This window comes from Homalodisca vitripennis, chromosome 1, assembly GCF_021130785.1.
Source record: "Homalodisca vitripennis isolate AUS2020 chromosome 1, UT_GWSS_2.1, whole genome shotgun sequence".
Taxonomy (NCBI): Eukaryota; Metazoa; Arthropoda; class Insecta; order Hemiptera; family Cicadellidae; genus Homalodisca; species Homalodisca vitripennis.
The window spans coordinates 72,578,280-72,596,726 of NC_060207.1; the positions used below are offsets into that span (position 1 = coordinate 72,578,280).

The window sequence follows — 18,447 nt, forward strand, 5'->3', positions numbered from 1 at the left end:
TTTCATTACAATCAGTTTAATAGTTTAAAAGTTTGAGAGTGGAACAAAAAAACAAACTCACTTACGCATTTATAATATTAGTTAGGATTAGGATATCGGTGAACTATATAAAAAAATGAATTACATTTACTCTGAATAAAAATCCGTAAAAAGCTTTTAATCAGAATTGCAGAGTCAGAGGGACAAGCAGATTGATATCAAAGTGTAGGCAGACAGATATGCAACAGTTCTGGAACAAATTTACTCCATTGGCCACAACACATCTGAGACAACTTTCTGAATAGAATAGCTGAGACAATGTAGTTACAACATTCTCTAGTTGCACAGAAATATAAAGTAGCTTGTTCCTTCGACCTCGTTTTACCAGGAATTTCATATAAATTTCAGCTGTTCAAATTCTCAACCCTTATTAAATCCCAAAACATTTGACATATATTTAAAACTGCTATTTAATTTTACAAACATTTAATAGATGGGAATAAGTTATAAAAGTAATTTGAGAAAAGTCAAATTAAAAGTATATTAGTTAAAGTTTTAACTTAAAACTTACTTTAGGTTTTAGAGAACTGGTGGTTGTTTCATATTTAGTAATTAAAATAAAATTGAATATAATTTGTTACTCTCAGTATGTATTAACGGGCCATATAGTCTTGTTATACAACCACCTGCAACCTAGAGTGAACATTATTCTACCATCACTGATTTTGGTTTACACATTTCTGGGTAGAGTAAATAGATACTTACATTGACCACCTCAAGAGGGTCAGGCCTCCACTTTACGTTGTTTAGAGCCTTTCGCTGCACCGCCAGCTTGGCCGGAGATGGCTGGTAGTAGTCAAACGAGTATTTGATCTGCAAGATTCAACAGCAAAGCCATGCAATACAGTTCCACAACAAGTAGTTTTGGTTATGGGAGCAACTGTTAAGCTGCTCTACATCTGGAGGATTGTTATCTTTTAACTGAGTGTCTGCTTCAGGAATGGTTGCTGGATCAATAAGAGAAAATGCTATTACTAAAAGCTGACAGATAACAGTAGCATGCAAAACAGAAAGACAAAGACTTAATGATTGAAAAATTAAAGCACAAAAAGCATTATTCAAAATGTTTTCAGAAGTATCTTTCACAGTCATTCATCAAGTTTATTTTAGTACAGAAAAATGACAACTTGCAATAGTAAGTTGACTGGCATTTATAACTTCAATAAACTGTTCATTTTGAACAGCCTTTCACTGAGAGTTAAGAAATTATTAACAGTTTCTAACATTTCTGAGGCTTATGCAGTTGATACCATGACTATCTATATGTTTTCATTTTCACACCATGATAAGACACTGCTGAAACAATAACTACTGTATCTAGAGATATTTCAGCCTCTCTGTGGATGGCCATCTTTGATCAAGAGATATTAGATTGGAACTGTCAAAGCAATAAAGGACTTGGAAGTCATGGCAATTCTGCCCTCAGGAAAATCATTGAAATATTGAGTGTAAATTCGTGAATGTAAGTTTTTAGTTTAAAATCTCTCCAGTCTTGACCGACGATGACTCTACAGCAGGGGCAAAATATATCAATATTGTGTTAGTGATGTGTTAACATGGTGTGAAACGGACAACAGCTCCATACTTTAGTCAAATACAACATTTTTTCACTTTAAAACTACCTCTTGAGAATTGTATCGACATTAAATTTATTGCTTTATATTAGTTTAGTATTTCATTGTTGTTCATTTGGGATAAGAAGCTGAGAATACCTCTCATTACACTTGTCCCTTTAAGAATCTGTGGTTAATAGGATATACTGTATATCCACCACGAGAAGGGACATTAGGCACTATCTCTGTCATGTCTCATTAGGAAAAGAGACAAGCTCTGTTTTTCATATCTTCCAGTTAAAGCAGACATAAGGAAAGACCTTATGAAAGACCTTCCCTCATGTTTACGCTTGCAAAAACTTTGAACGTCCATTGGGTTGCTCAGATGTGACATATCAACTTTTGTTTTCTGCTGTACCCAATGTAAGTTTTACTGACAGGTGTAAATCACCAAGAATGAAATCGTCTGGAGATAATTTAATGAAATAAAAGTGACCTTGTGTTCTTAACTGTGTTTTTAAATCGGTTTTTCCGTATACAATTTTCTTTTGAAAGTGTATTTAACTGAAGAATCAAGGGCAAATGTTGCAGAAAATGAAAGTGCTAGATAAATGGAGAATAGTTATGTTTTGTCAAGAGAACTCGAAACATACTAGAATAAGAGGACTGAAACAATAGAGAATTGTAGACAATTGGCTCTTTTGGCACACAAGCTAGAACAACTCTATAAACTAGAAACTTGTATTGTTTTAAATGAATGATCTGAAGGTCTAGCTCAGAACTCTTAATCACATTGCTCCAGCCTAGGTTCAGATGTTATTGGTTAGCATGTGAAAATGTTGCACCCAAAGCAGGATTTGAAACTTTTTTGAACCAGGGTAACTGAGATACTAATCACTTAGCTTATCTTAGGGATAACACTAGAAGATTCTATTAACTTAATAGTTTGTTCTAATATTCTATCTTCCAAGACTGATGTACGCATGATGAGCAACTCCTTAGATAGATAGAAATAAAGATCGTCTTTATTCCATGAGCTCTATAGCTTAGAAATGGTGTCATACCAATTTTACAAAGTGATGGTATGTTTACTTCTAACTGTAAACGCATTATTATGTATGGCTATCATAGGTGCCTAATGGCTGATAGCTCAAGTTAAAAATCTTGACATTATAAAACTTACAATATCTTGAATGACATCCAGAATGGATACTGTTTGAATTAATGTATAATTCTAACTTGATACGTTGATGCTATGTTCAGTGGAGTCAACCTAAAGATCTCTTAATTTTCACCATTAATTTTCTTTCTTCACTAATTTTAAAATGAGGCGCCATGCAATAGGATTAGTGTTAGTTACCAATACCGCCACTTCAAATAATCCATCATTTGACATCTCATTCTGAAAGTATTAGTAAAAAAGAAGAATTAGAATTAAAGAAATCTAATTTGACTCCTTCCAACATGCCCAATTGAAGTTAGAATTGGAGTAGTTTGAACTAGTTTTCTTGGTGTCGTTTTAGTTTTGTTTCCATTTTTAATTAAATACATTACATCATCCCATTAAAAATTGTCAATTTCATACAGAGGGGGATAACTTTTAGATCCACCTAAAACAACCACCAAGAGATTTTAAAATGCTCAACCATTCAAAAGTCTAGGGGGAGGAGGAACTTTTAGGACATCTGGTTTATTATTGGGTTAAGACAGTTTACTAAGAAAAAGCTCAATAAATGCCACTAGCATTGAAATAAAAACATAACAGACACAGCAACAAATATAACTAAACAACAAACAAACATCTAGTTTCTATCTCACCATAAAAACTAGTAATAAATATCTTTTTGAAAATGATTTACATACATAAGAACATAATCATTCTTAGTGCAGACATTCCATATATACAATTATGTACACTCACATTTAAAGCTGGAAGAGGAATGGCTTTAGAAATAGTGAGGGCTTCCCCTGTCTTCTGGTCCATCTGAGCGTACAGGCGAGGGCATTGCAGACAAGAGAAGCTGTATTTGATCTGTAGGTAAGACATTTGCTCGTGTATTTAGTGCAATATTGTACTCTTTGGTGAAATACACACTGTACAGGTTCAACAGTTGTAACAAAAGCAGCACAAACTTTTATTATTTAATAACTATTTAAATATATAAAATATATTTATATTCTTAAAGTAAAACAAACATTTGTTATTTAGTAGCAGAGTTAAGAGTTAAGTAATATCAAAAAGTCATCAATAGTTTCATTTTGGTATAGCAAACACTAAATTTTTACTATAGTTCTTGAAACCCCAGAAATGTTAAAGCAGTGCACATCAAGAATTTATAAAATTCAAGGAAACTAAGCTACGCCAAAGAAATTTTACATAAGTATATGACAGTAAAAGCAAATCCACAAATACTGAAAAATTATTCCTAATATATAATCAAATCTTCAAGTATAGTTGATTATTTCAAATAATAATTGTTCATTTGTAGTTTAATAATATAATAAGTAAACTCATAATCAATATATTTGACATTTAAATGAAAGGACTAATTTTACTAAGTAAGTAATAAGAAGTGGGACATTACTTATGTGTTAAATTATGTAAGTCCACAATATGTCATGGACTGGTACTTACAATGTCTTTCTCCAATTCACCTACATCACAAAGCACATAGTGTTCTAGAATTTTTAACACTGAATTGAATGGTGGACTCTGCAGATCAGACAAAGATTGTTAATTATTGAGAATGCTCTCCTTCTAGTGTAGGCTCACCAATGTTTATAGAAGTGGTGTTTTAAAATTGCAGGCATGTGATGTGGTGCTAATGTATACACAAACTTTTACAGAGCTTTGTTGTTTGAGATGTTTTACACAAAGACGAATTGAAACATTGATATTTAAATAAACAATTTAATATTGAAATATTAGTCTTACAGTACGTACCCAGGGCCGGTTTAAGGGGTAAGCAAAGTACACGGTCGCCAAGCAAAACAGGGCTTCTAGGCGCTCTCCAATGTTCAGTATTAAAGAAGGAGACTAGACTAGAGGTTGAAAGTTGGCCATGTGGTAACCATGAATCTAGCGGTTAACGATGCTGCTCTCTCTTGCCCTATTGCAGTTGATTGTTTTAGTACGACTCAAGAAATATTCAACTATTTCTCTAGTTCAACTCACAGGTGGAGTATTTTTACGAAACACACTCTAACAGTGAAATCCCTTAGCAATACTAGGTGCGAGAGTAGTATTGAAGCCTTAGTACCTCTTAGATACCACATTGAGGAAATTTGCAAAGCTTTGTATGAAGCCTCTCACGACCACAAGCTGGATTCTTTTAGAGCAGGAACACTGCAGTAGAAGTAATAAAAAAACTTCAAACTTTCAAATGTTTGTGTTGCCTGGTTAAGTGGCATACTATCCTTTTAAAAATAAACATGGTGGATAAGACCTTGCAAAAAGCTTCATCTACTTTGCAAACTTCAACGGATCTCGTGAAAAGTGTTCAGACATTTTTGGAAAATATGAGATCTGATGAAGGTCTCAGTAGCATTATCATAGACACTTCAGAACTAGCAGAAAAAATTGGTGTTTCTGCTGGATTTGAAAAAGAAACCGAAGTTCGTCCAAGGAAAACAAAGAGGCAATTCTCCTATGAGAGTGAGGATGAACTGATTCAAGCTGGACTGGCATCATTCAAAGTGAAATTTTTCTTTGTGGTGCTTGATACAGCAATCAACTAACTTAAAGAGAGGTTTGAACTCATGGAGAACCACAGCAAGAGTTTTAGTTTTCTGTATGACATTAAGAATCTTCAGACATTGGACAAGAAGACCTTGTTTCATTTTTTCTTTTCTTTTGAAAGACGCCTGCATAGTCAACTGCACCATACAACTCAACAAGGTTCTGAGTGATGGAGAAGAATGTGACATAAACAGAGTTGAAGTGGTTGAAGAGCTAGACATTTTTGCCCCAATGTTGCCACCCGGAAGTTCTCCGGCCTTGTCATATATAACAAAAAATGATTATATGGACATATTCCCCTAATGTTTTTGTTTTTCTAAGAATCCTTCTGATACTCATTATTTGAGTAGCAAGGGGTAAAGAAGTTTTTCTATGTTGGAATTATCTCAGATCCGCCATTTGAGAACGTTTGAGTGGACTGGCAACAATGGCCATTGAGAATGATTTGTTAAGCCAATTTTTTTAAATTTAAAAATTAGCATTATATAAGCAATGATGTAATATTATACTTAATGTAAAACTTATTGATATTACTATTTAATTTTATTGAATGGTGAGTTGGTATTAGTCCATTTTATGCAGTGATCTAGATGTTGCAGCTTTGCCATTATCTAGACTAAACATTCTCATAATTTGCTAGTTTTATCTAAGAAATACTAATTTATGGACTGGTCGTATGTTTAAGGGGCTAAATTCTCATTTTAATCCTGAAAACACAATCCCACATTTGGTCACTAGTCTCTTTTACGTCTTTTATGGGGATGGGATGAAATTTTCTCTCACTTACATAGAAGGATTTGGAGTCTTTTTTGCAGTTTGCCTTGGTGATGCACTTGTCCTGGACTGACTCGAATACTCGTGGCATGGATGCAATCAGTGCTAGTGTGACACAAGGGTGTTTGTCCGATCTTAGAGACATGACCTCTTGGGCTCTGGAACATTATATCTTAATTTATACTCTTAAACAAAGAGACCAATATTAAAAAAATTAAAATGTATTTGGCTACGAGAAAAGCATAGTGAAATTAAACTATTCAGGGTCACACTTCTTTAGACATTTAGTTGATCCAAAAAAACTAAAATAGTGTGTAACAAATTTTAATGAACAAATCTGCTTTATGTAAAGTTTTTCTTATTTAGAACTCGTAAATGCAGTTGGGTTACTAATACAGTAAACAATATACCTTCATTAACATTGAGAGAAGTTGCACTTCAGGCAGCCAGGCTAATTTTTGTGAAAAACGGCTTTGGCTAAGGCCAAAATATGGAGGGGTAAATTTTTACCTAACCCAGTTCATTACAGAACATGACTAATTCAGAAACATGTAGTACATGGAAAACTGTTCAGGAGCATGTAAATGCCAACCACATATTCTTTTACAGAAGAAGATACAAGAAGAAGAAGAGAAGAATGAAGGTAAGAGCCACAGTAATAGTTAAAGTAGTGTTCAGATCAATAGAAGATTGAGGTTAAGCTTGAATCAAGTCATATGATTTTATATAAACAGTAGCAGTTACCTGCGGCCTCACAAAAAATTTGAAATATAGGGCATTGATGATTTGAGGCTATTGATCTGTACGCTATTTTAGTAAAATGATCTTTTATTTATTTTTTTATTTATTTATTTTATTTATAAACAGTTGTTTTACATAGTCTTGGCCTCACCAAGTTCAACAAAACTTGTCGGTGAGGACCACTTGAAAAAGTATATAGAATACATTGATACAAATATTCAACTTTTAACTTTCTTTTAATTTACTAAACTATAAACTCAAATTCGGCGGTTTAGGGCAGGCACTAGCTTAGATAACTTGGTATGTGTGGTAAATTTGATCGAAACAGTACATTTACTTTGATTAACTTTGATTAACAAATGACAAAGTTGTTTTTGAGTTTACAAAGAAAATGCTAAAATGGAATTTTGTAAAAGTGCGCTTTTGATGTTGCTTAGCTAGATAGAGAAATCACAGGAATTCTTGGTGGTTGATTAGTGCTTTCTAATAGAACCAAATGCAACCACATAAATTTTCACTGTGTGTAACGCCTTTCCTCACCATTAAAAAAAGGGAACAACAAACAAAATAATGTTATAATATATACCTGTACTAGAGTATATTTCAAAGGCAAGTGTTTATTTTTACTTATTTAATTATTTATTGACTTACAGATTGTCATAGAGCATTTTCACTTTTGCATGTAGCTTGTTTTCTATAAAGTACTCAACTTTATCTGGAAAATTGTTTTTTTTTTCATTTTGTAATTTAAATTAATACTGCCCAGTCTGTATTAAGATGTATGTAAGAATAATGCTACATTTAGTGTTATTCTTTCTGAAATTTAATTCTTGATTGTATCATGAAAACAGTATTTTAATTTGGTATTTTAAGTATGAGGGATTGAACCATTTTCATTTAAATTATGATTTTAAAGCTATTTATTTTAAATTCAGATTTTTGATTAGCTGAACATGGTATGATACCATCAGATATAGATGAGTATGGCTATATTGTATCTGTAACATGTATTACTGTTTCATGCAGTAAATTAGAAGACTGACCTGGTGTCGTGGGTGACCATGGCCAGGGCAGCCTCAGGGAACTTGTAGTAGATAGCGTAGTCTATAGCACTCAGGTCAATATTATTATATTGGAGCTTACAGTTCATTGACAACAGCAGTGCAATTGAGTTGGGCTTGTTCTCCATGGTGGCCAGGTGGAGAGCAGTGTTCTGTACACACCATACAGTTATAAGATAATGAAAACAGCTTGCAACAAGATTAAAAACATTACATTTATTAAATTCCTTATTCCAAATTGCTCTTACTGTATGTTGTAACTTTTGGAACCTATATTTTACAAGTTTTTTTACAGTTTATGAAAATTGCTTATGTAGTTACACTTAAAAACAATATTATAAAATCCATCTTTAAAACTGCATTACTAAAAGAAATTGTTACTCCTGTACGCACATATTAAATAACTTGTCTTCACTCTTAAGAACCGATTACACAAAAAAGAAAGTTAGAATATTTTTCATTCAGGAAGTGCAGTGTTGAAGGAAAGGAGAGTGTTGACTAATCCTTTCTAGTAATACTTACTTAATTGAAATGTTTTAGTGTTTGGTGTTAACATTTTATAAAAAACACAGTCACCCAGCGCTCAGAGAGGTAAGCTGATTTTGAGATTCAAATATTATTATTGATGGGATTAAAAAGTTAAAATTTATTTAGTTTTAAAGTATATAGTTTTGTTTTACAATACTGTAGACCAATGGCTTAAGATGACGTCCATTTATAGCTCAAGCTAATAAATGGCTGGATAGGTGAGCTGCTTGTAAGAAGAGAATCATCCAGTTGGTCACCCAACTCCAAGGATCAGCCTTGTTGCTTGACTCATTTATCATACGATGATTGCTATACTGATTAGACACAATTCTTTGATGATTAGCCATTAATGTTACATAGCCCAACATGAATTGTTGTGTACTGACCCCGTCCTTGTCCACCTGGTCTAGCAGGTGAGAGTGAACAGACTGCAGCAGTTCCATGGTTTGGGTGTAGCCACTCATGGCGGCCAAGTGGAGGGGGTTACGACCATTGTGGTCTCGGTGCAGCAGGGCTCCTCGGTTCAGCAACAGTTGGACCACTTTAGTATGACCTATGCAATGTGTTCACCACATTACTGACTGATATCTTCAGTTTATATATTTTGTAAATCAGCATGAATTTCATATGTAAACTTGCAGTGTCTAAAGATTCTGAATCTTAATTGAATATATATTAGTCTCTTGCTAACAACCAAAATATTAAGCTGAGACTTTAAAAACAACCAATCTCTATTTTTCTAAAAATTACACAAAAATTTAGTATAATCTCTTCAATAGTTACATCTTTTGAATCTTCAAAGTTTGGTTGATTTATTAGCAATAAAAAAAGTTAATCTTAAATTAATGTTTGAAGAACACTAGTTTTTGAAGTAAATGGCGAAGAACTTGATTTTTATAACGGGTTCATTGTAAATAAGATTTTTTTAACAATCTTACTTGTACTTACTTATATAATGAATATTTATCAATTAAGACAGTTTATGACGTGTGTCTATAAGATATTATCTCTAAATGGCCAAATAAACTGTTACTTTACTGACCTTGTTGTGAAGCAATGTGAAGAGGGGTTAACCCCTCACCATCTGTTTCGTTAATGATAAAAGAACCTTTCTCTGAATCCAGCAGTTGCTTTACTGTGTTGAAACGTCCATATCTGAAACATTATAGTGTGATTTTCAGTCTTTTGTATTAGTAGTCTAGTTATAACTTTTGGCCTACCAGTAATAAAATAGGTGAGAAGTAGTGTAAGAGAGTGTACAAAAGAAAATGACTTCACACTCATCTCTCTAGCCATGGTATCACCTATTCTCACATCTTTACCATACATTACAAATGTTTATTCTTTATTTTTTAAGAAAATTTTATTCAGTCACTCTAATTGAGTCAAGTTAGTTGAGATATAATATACTTTTTTGGGGTGTAAGGAAAAGTAAAAATTATAGATTTAGAAAATAGCATATCACCTTTTTCACTTAATTTTCTTAAATATGGATTCACAAAATAACATTATTTATATTTGTAATTATCTGAGTTACATAGTAAAGCAGAAAGCAATCACTACTGGTTCAAAACCTAAAATATTTCAATTATTATTTCTGTCAATTACATAAGTAGCACACCAATAACTCTGCGAGAGATGCCTGCGAAATTACCTAGCAGCAAAGTGCAGAGGGCTCTCGTTGTTGTTGTTCTTGAGGTTGATGCAGGCACCGAGCCTGATGAGGTTCTCTAGACTGCGGATGTGACCCTCACGGCTGGCATAGTGAAGGGGCGAACATCCTGTATTATCCTTCTCATTCAGCAACTGTTGCAGACTACTCGTTGACTGCGCCTGTGTAATGGTCTGCATTAATAAATCTTGTAATTTGATTTATACGAGTATATACTTGCTAAGTATAACAATATCACTGTTTAGTAGTAATCTAATTGGGTGAAATACCATTGTGAAATCTCCTCACATAACAAGAGCTTCTTGCTTAAGTACACTAACGTTTTCAGAATAAGAGCTTTATGGAAAATGCTGATTGAAAAATTCTATAAACCATTTCCATTTGGAGCATGTTGGGAACATTTTGAAAAGGTGATATATAATCAAAAAGACAGATTAAAAACATACTGGATGGCTGAATGGTGAATGGCATTCCATCAATGCCCCCTATCCCTGAGATGCTGTTTCTACAGACTGAATAGCAGCTGTAGAACAATAGAGAAAGTGACTGCATGAGCTGAAGCTTGACATATTTTGGCAGCAGCTGTGTTCTAAACCTACACAGATCCCTCAATATATCAAGTGCATACTGTGAGGTGTGACATTATTAGAAAATGTAAGGCCACTGTCGAGCAAGATTCAAGTTTTTATCATTGAGCTTGACCACAACTCTACTTTGATGATTCAAAGGGCTGTATCATATTATGTGGTGCTATATGAACTGTGCACTTGCTCATGTTGAGCTTTAGACTACTGTTCCCCAATCATGTGCTGACAGCTTTTGAAGGCTGCAGTTGATCTTATTAAAGCCCATTGTAATCTTTCCAGGCTCATATAACAAATGCAGTTGACAGTCGTCAACATACAAATGAGTGGAAGAATATTGTATATATCTGGAAAAATTTTAGATGTGTTCATGTTGAAGATAGAGCTTACTCGAATATTTTTAGTTATTCTGTACATATCTCTAAATTTAAAAATACAAAACCAATATTTAGATTTGTGCAAGTTAAACAGGAGTGACTGAAGTCAAATACATGTTAAACCCAGAGAAACATCATATAATTTTAAGAAAGGCTTAGATGTCTCGTTGCCAAACTCCAAGATAATTTACCAAGCCGTTCTAGATTTCAGTGATTAGGTAAGTACCAATCTACCTGAGAAAATATCCTAAAACATAAGAAGCTCTTACTTTAACTCCGAAGACCCCACCTTAACAGAACTATGCTAGATAAAAGTTCTCGTAGTAAAAAAAACACACAATTACTAATTTTATGTTTTAAAATCTATGTTGTTGTATACACAATAAATATATCTCTATTAATATACATGTCAGTTTATGTCCCAATGTTTTTTGTCAGGGTTACATGGTTTGATTAAAGAACACATAAATGTTAAATACTTATTATTGAAGTAATAAAAATACACACCTGTATTTTCAAGTAAAATTTATGTAATATATATGTAAAAGATATGTATCCCGATTATTTGAGAATGTATAAATTCTAGTTAAAAAGTGGTGTATGTGTCTATTAGTTCTTAAGAAATAGCCATTTTACGAGCCTCTGTTATTCTCATTAACACAGCATAATTTTCTTGAAACTCTTTTGTGTTATGGGGCGGTCTCAAAAAGGGTAAATTTTCACTTATGTTATAGCCGTTTTTGTCGAGTATAAAATAAGAATAATAATAATAATATTCTCAGACGGCTGTCAAACGTATAATTTTTAATATTATTAGCATTTAACATATTCCGGGTGGAGAGAGGGTGCTCCCGTACTCCAGCTTGAATGGGAGGTACAGAGAGTACCTCCCCCGCCATTAAGTCATCCTAGATACGCCTACGTATCAGCCTAATCACAACAACTAACAAATTCAATTTCATATTAAACAGTTGTAAAATATGCCTATAACTGACTCCAAAGATCTAGTTTACACAAGTGTAGTACTCAAATTATATGATAGAAAACAGCTTGTCAAACCCAAGATCATATCCTGGAAGGATCATAGTACTTCCATCATTAATGTTGTTTCTGCCTGTGTAAAGTAACATATTCAGCTATAATTTTTCATTACCTTGATAACTTCTTGAGCAAACTCCTCCAGTCTGCCACCATTCATGACAACCAGGTGCAGCACATTTCTGTGGTTTGAGTCTTTGAGGTGGATGTCCGCACCCAGTCGGATGAGAGCCAGTACAGTACGCCAACCACCTCGTGATGCCGCCAGCAGAAGGGGTGAGCGCCTCTCCTTATCCAAGGGGTTAATATCGGCTCCCTGTAATACCGAAAACCTTTGATATACCTTTGATCAAACCCAAATGTTTGATCAGACCTTTGAGATACAACAACCTAGTCTGATAAATCATTTTTAAATTTACTTGGTTTTTACTATCCAATATGGTTATTCCTGCAACATAGTCTATTGCAAAAACCAAACCCACTGAATATACACAGAAAAGAAGACAAGAATCTTAAAATAGCTGAAAATTTCTGGTATCAACAAGGCACTTTAAACAAAAGGTATTTTAAACTATTAAAGTAATTGCTGTTGAAAGTGTATTGACATTAATCATAAAGGCATTAACATACATAGTTGAAAATCAATGCAGTGCAAAATTATAGTACAGTGGTTTAATACAAAGCAATATACATGAAGTACCTATACCTTGAATAGGGTTAAAAGACCTTCATGTCTTCTTCAGCAAAACAACTGAGGAATGAGCCAAGAACAACTTAATAAGTAAATTAATTTACTGGAAAGAGTTATACACACCTCTTGAATGAGGAAATGAACAATCTCCACCCTGTCAAACATAGCAGCACAGTGTAGGGGAGTCATCTTCTGTATGTCGCAAGAAGCTAGGGAGAGAGACTTCTCTGTGGGCTGCAGTCCAAACATGAGTTTTACAATGTCAATGGCTCCCTGTGCACAAGCCAAGTGGACAGGGGTGGAAAGGTCATGCTGCTGAGTCGAGATCTTGGCTCCGGACTTGAGGCATAATTCCACTGCCTAGTTATAACAAAGTAATGTTACTTTCCTATAAGTTTACAAAGTTGTGCAGTTCATCATAACGTTTCTTGTCTATCATAGTCTTCTACAGAAATAGTTCTATAATAATTAGTACCATACTGAACCACACCTTAAAGTCCCCACTGTGTACTGCTGAATGTAGAGGTACATTGCCCTCAGCATCGTAGAAAGAGATCATCTCTTCCCTCGTGCAGCCGATGGATTCACTCCACTGCAGGAAGACTTCCATGGTGCGAGATGAAGCATTCTTGGCAGCCTCATGTATTGGGTAGTATCCATTGTTGCAGGACCTTCTAGGGCATGCACCCAGCTGAGTTATCTACAACATTCAACAAGTGTAACAACATCAATGAGAACAAGACTTTTTTTCATAGACATTAATTAGAATATCCACTAATTTTTGGGCAGTTGCAGGTAAAAACCAGAGGATCATTTCTATGATAACAAGATCTACTTTGATAAGAATTAAAAGTTTTGAAGGGATCTGCCTCTGAAAATAAAAATAAAATAATATACGAACGAAAATGTTCACACATAGAAGTTATTTGGTGAAATAAATTCAAATTTAATTTTAGTTGATATATGTCTAAATAAACTAAAATCACTTTTAATTACTAATTTAAAACACTCCTTCTGTTCATTAGACCCCTGTTATAATCCCCACGTGAGGAACCCTTTTAAATAAATAGGTTGGACAAAGTAAAAAAAATCATTATATATATTTCTGTTTATGGTAAAACTTTTGTAATATCTACTTTTGCTATATTTATATATCATAAAAGCATTTAACACAGAGTATTTTATGTAAAAATTATTTTTGTTACCTGAGCTTAAGCAAAGCCTCACACATGGGCTGTACGGTGTCTGTTGACTGCCTCTGTTGTGAAAAACATCAATCGATTCTTGGCGACTTATTAAAAAGTGTAGGAAGTGTGTCTTGAATAGTAGTTGTAATTATATGATCCATATTAAATTAGAACTAACATAGCATAACTGAGAATATAATCCATTTGTTTAATCTTTGTAGGTACCTATATAAAAATCTCATGTTACGATGTTCGTTTACGCTAATCTCCGAAACCACAGATTCAGATTCAGATCTTTATTGTCATTAGGTAACAATGGTGCAACAGACATGGTCAAATTTTTACAATTATTGTCAATTATTACAACTTAAAAATCTTTCATACTCTTACAACAACTCTCTATCTTATAACATGGACTCATAAAAAACTGTCAACAAGCAGATATACAGTACAACAATTATTTAACAAAGATAAATCAACAACATCAACATAACAAGATTAAAACAAAAGATCAACAAATACACACAAATAACAAGGTAATAAATAGAATAATAAATACTTAATATTAATTAAAAATCAACAACTAAACACAAATAACAAAATAATAAATAGAATAATAAATACTTATTATTAATTAAAATCTTAAGTCACTAATATCACAGACCAGGTACTCATCAATGTTGTAAAAACACTTTTCTTTTAGCCATTTGCTTAGAATAATTTTAAACCTATTAATACTAACTTCCCATGCACTTTCAGGTAACTTATTAAATAATTTAATTTTCATGTATATATGGCTCATTTTTGTTTTCTGTAGCCTTATAGAGAATTGGTCAAGCATATGTCTCTGCCTTGTATTATGTACATCTTGACGGTTTTGATAATTACTTAAATTTTCTTTAACATTCAGTACACAGTTATAAATATACATACATGGTAAGGTCATAATTTTAAGTTCTTTAAAAAATGGTAAGCATGGATTTGAATTCCAGAACCGATTTCAATGAAATTTTGTAGATATGTATTGTTTGGTCCAATTTAAAAGATAGGCCTATTCTTACTTTGAAAATCCCTGATGGCTTCAACCCACTGGTCTCTAATGGAATTAAAAATTCTAGCTTGGTCTCTAAGGTTGAGAAATATTAAATGAAAGAGCCTGTTAAATATAACCAACTGTTCTTGTAAACATTCTTTTATGACAGCACGACCATATGTTTCATTAATTTAACCACTATTTTCAATTTCTTTACATTTAAAGAGTGAAATCATAAAGTAAGTTTGATAGTAAAAACACTTCTTAATGCAATTGTTATGACAGAAAATCGTCAAGGAACTGCGTCCATTTTTCACTGATGAGGTGTACGATACTGATTAGGCATAAAATACTGATATAATTCATAGACTGAACCAAGGAAATTTTATAATTTAGTGAACATGGATTAAGAAGCAAGAAAATTTATTTGACTGTATCAGGTTTACATATATTCATTCTTAAAAAAATCGAATACTAAGCCTACAAACAATGACAGCAAGCTGGATGGTGCAAAAATGGGCATGCATTCTTTCTAGGGAATTAAACTAATAGTAAATATTATTAGTAAATCGGGCCAGTTTGAAAAGTTCAGGTCCTTGTGTTTACGTCTACTTAGGGTTTTTCATGTTTTTAGAAACAATGTATGTATTTAGCGTATTGAAGAGTAAGGGACAGAGGGAAGTTACTATTTTTAACTCTACCCCTTTACATAAAGTGATAAAATACGAGCGAAAAATAGACTTTTTAACCATAGCGAGCTTCTCCGTCCAGAGTATGTACAAAAAAAATATATATACATAATATATAAAAAGGAATTTTTTATTTATAGTTTAATTGAGCCGGTGAGAGGAAAAGTGGTCTAAGTCAATTTTTTTTAAATTTGAGATTATTTGTGTAACATATTGTTTGTAAGTCATTCTATCACATGCAAAAGTGATCCAAGTCAAATCCTGTTTTTTTTCTGATTTAGATGGCAGTGAATAATCATTGGCCAACGGAATAGGTGAAATACTGAAAGCAAAAGTGGTACAAGTCTGACTTATACCACTTTTCCATGAAGGTGCTTGACTTACTTCACTTTTCCATGTGGTGTGTCTTGTTATGTGCTTTTGCTTCCTCTGCAGACTTAACACAGTGATAGTTTTGAATTTTTGCTCAAATAGTTTATTTAACGAAACCAGTATGGAAAGTGAATCTGAAGATTCAACTCCTTCAATTCTATTGGATTCAGGATCAGAATACATTCCATCTGATGCTGAAAGTACAGGTAACTATGCTTTCTAATCTATCTCCAGGGCCGGCCCTAGCTAATTTTATAGGTGTAAGCAAACAGTAGTTTTGGGCGCCCCCCCTCCCCCCGATAAACCGTCATACACTACACCGTAGAACGGTAAATGTCACATACCTTGTACCTAAATAGTAAACAAGGGGGAACAAATTAGGAGAAAAAAAAATAGCTGACAAACCAGAGTTTATGTTTATTTACCAGTGTTCATTTACAAATACAGTGACACATTGTAGACTACAATTACGATACATTACATTATTAAGTTTAAGTTATGTGATGTATGATGGAAAACACAAAATCGTCTACAATCAATATTGTGTGTATAAGTCATTGTTTAAACGTCAGGTTGTATTACAGACAATTCAAATTAAAAAAATAATAGCCTAATAATTACAATTAAGATACTCAATCTTGCAATTAAAAAGGAATTCGTCTGGCTTTTAATTTTGAAAACTCTTGCAGTAGAATGTCCGTTTCCCATTTCATTTAGGGCATCATTTTCAATCGCCAAGGTTGCTAGACCACTTAAGTGTTCTTGTCGCTCAAATTTGATCGTAGGTAAGTTTTTTATCAGTTTTAATTTGGAAAAACTTCTTTCGCCACTGGCCACGGATACTGGCAAGCGTTAACAAGATTCTCAATGCTACAAAAAATATTTGGAAAAGTATCCACATAACCACGTTTGGGTTAATAAAAAGACAACGCTCCAGCTGGGTGACTTGTAGGGGGCAGCATTGGTCCAAAGATTTGAAGCTCATCAAACAGCTCATCTCCGTTAATGTCATATTCTTTTGGTTTGTCATCTCCATCACCACCGCTCAAAACTGTTTTCAAGGTGTTTGCAGGCTTTCTTTAACTCTGATTCACTCCATGCTTTTCCTAAGCTAGCAATATCATAGAGAAATTTAAAACCTTCACTATGGTTTTCCATCAGTTCAAATCTCTCCTTTAACGAGGATATTGCTCTATCAAGCACAACAAAGAAGAAATTTACTTTAAACAAATCTTTACCAGAACTTGCAGCTTCATCTTCACTCTCGTAAGAAAAATTGTTTTTTAACTCTTCTTGGTCTAAAATTTTTTCTGCAAGTTCCTTTGCATCAGTATATGACGCTGTTTTAGTCCTTCTTCAGATCTCATAGTTTTCCAAAAATGATTTTACACTCTTAAGAAGATCTATTGAACTTTGAAGATCATTTGTGACCTTTTGCAACAGTTTACTAACCATGTTTGTTTTATACAGGAATCTCATGCCAAGTTACAATACAACACAGAAAACTTGAAGCTTTGCAGTTTTTTTTACTAGTCCTACGGCAGTATGTCTACCAAATGCATCAAGGTTCTTGTCTTGAGAAGCTTCATATAATGCATCATATACTTCTTCAATATGGTACCTCAAGGGTAATACATGCCTCAATTCTACTTTCCCACCTAGTGTTGCAGAGTGGTTTGACTGTTAGACTCGAAACGTTTTTCAGCAAAATACTCCATCTTTTGAGTAGAACTAGAAAAAAAGTTATATATTTCTTGTATGGTGCTGAAACAGTCCTACTGCACTATTGCAAGACAGAGCTGCATCGTTAATTACCAAGTTCAGGGAGTGGTTTCCACATGGAAACATAAAATGCTCTAGGATTTAGATCAAGGATCCTCTTCTGAAACTCCCAACATGCTTTCCCTTCATTGCCGAACCATTATCATAGCCCTGACCCCTCATGTTTTTTAAAGGAATTCCTCGTTCCTTTAGTTCTTTCAATAATGCTTCTGTGAGACCTTCACCTGATGAATCTTTAATAGGAATGAAACCTAAAAAATGTTCTTTAATTACCACATCTTCATTTTCAGTAATCTTCACAAATCTTATCACAAACGTCATTTGCTCAGTATGGCTAACGTCAGGAGTGCAGTCTAATATTATCGGAATAATATGTTGGCTTGCTGTAGGTCTTGCAAGATTTTATCTTGGATCTTGGCTGGACAAGAACAGAATGAACTCGCTCTGGATATTTTTGCTCAAATAATGAACGTGTGTTTCTTTTGATTTTGATCCTTCTCACATGTTCAGCCATAAAAAACATCAAACTTTGCTATGTGTTTCTACCAATTTTAAAAAGTTTCCGTTGTTACGTTCAAAAAGAACAT

The 18,447-nt window shown here is 33.5% G+C and overlaps 1 protein-coding gene across 1 annotated transcript in view; it reads right to left on the bottom strand.

Moving 5' to 3' along the window:
* Nucleotides 1-18,447, bottom strand: part of LOC124364461 (transient receptor potential cation channel subfamily A member 1-like) — a 147,608-nt gene that overhangs the window by 15,849 nt on the left and 113,312 nt on the right. Inside the window, 10 exon segments of the mRNA XM_046819971.1 lie at nucleotides 745-852; nucleotides 3,514-3,624; nucleotides 6,119-6,263; nucleotides 7,890-8,059; nucleotides 8,822-8,988; nucleotides 9,478-9,590; nucleotides 10,090-10,268; nucleotides 12,222-12,422; nucleotides 12,921-13,157; nucleotides 13,288-13,497. Coding sequence (XP_046675927.1) covers nucleotides 745-852; nucleotides 3,514-3,624; nucleotides 6,119-6,263; nucleotides 7,890-8,059; nucleotides 8,822-8,988; nucleotides 9,478-9,590; nucleotides 10,090-10,268; nucleotides 12,222-12,422; nucleotides 12,921-13,157; nucleotides 13,288-13,497 — 1,641 coding nt within the window.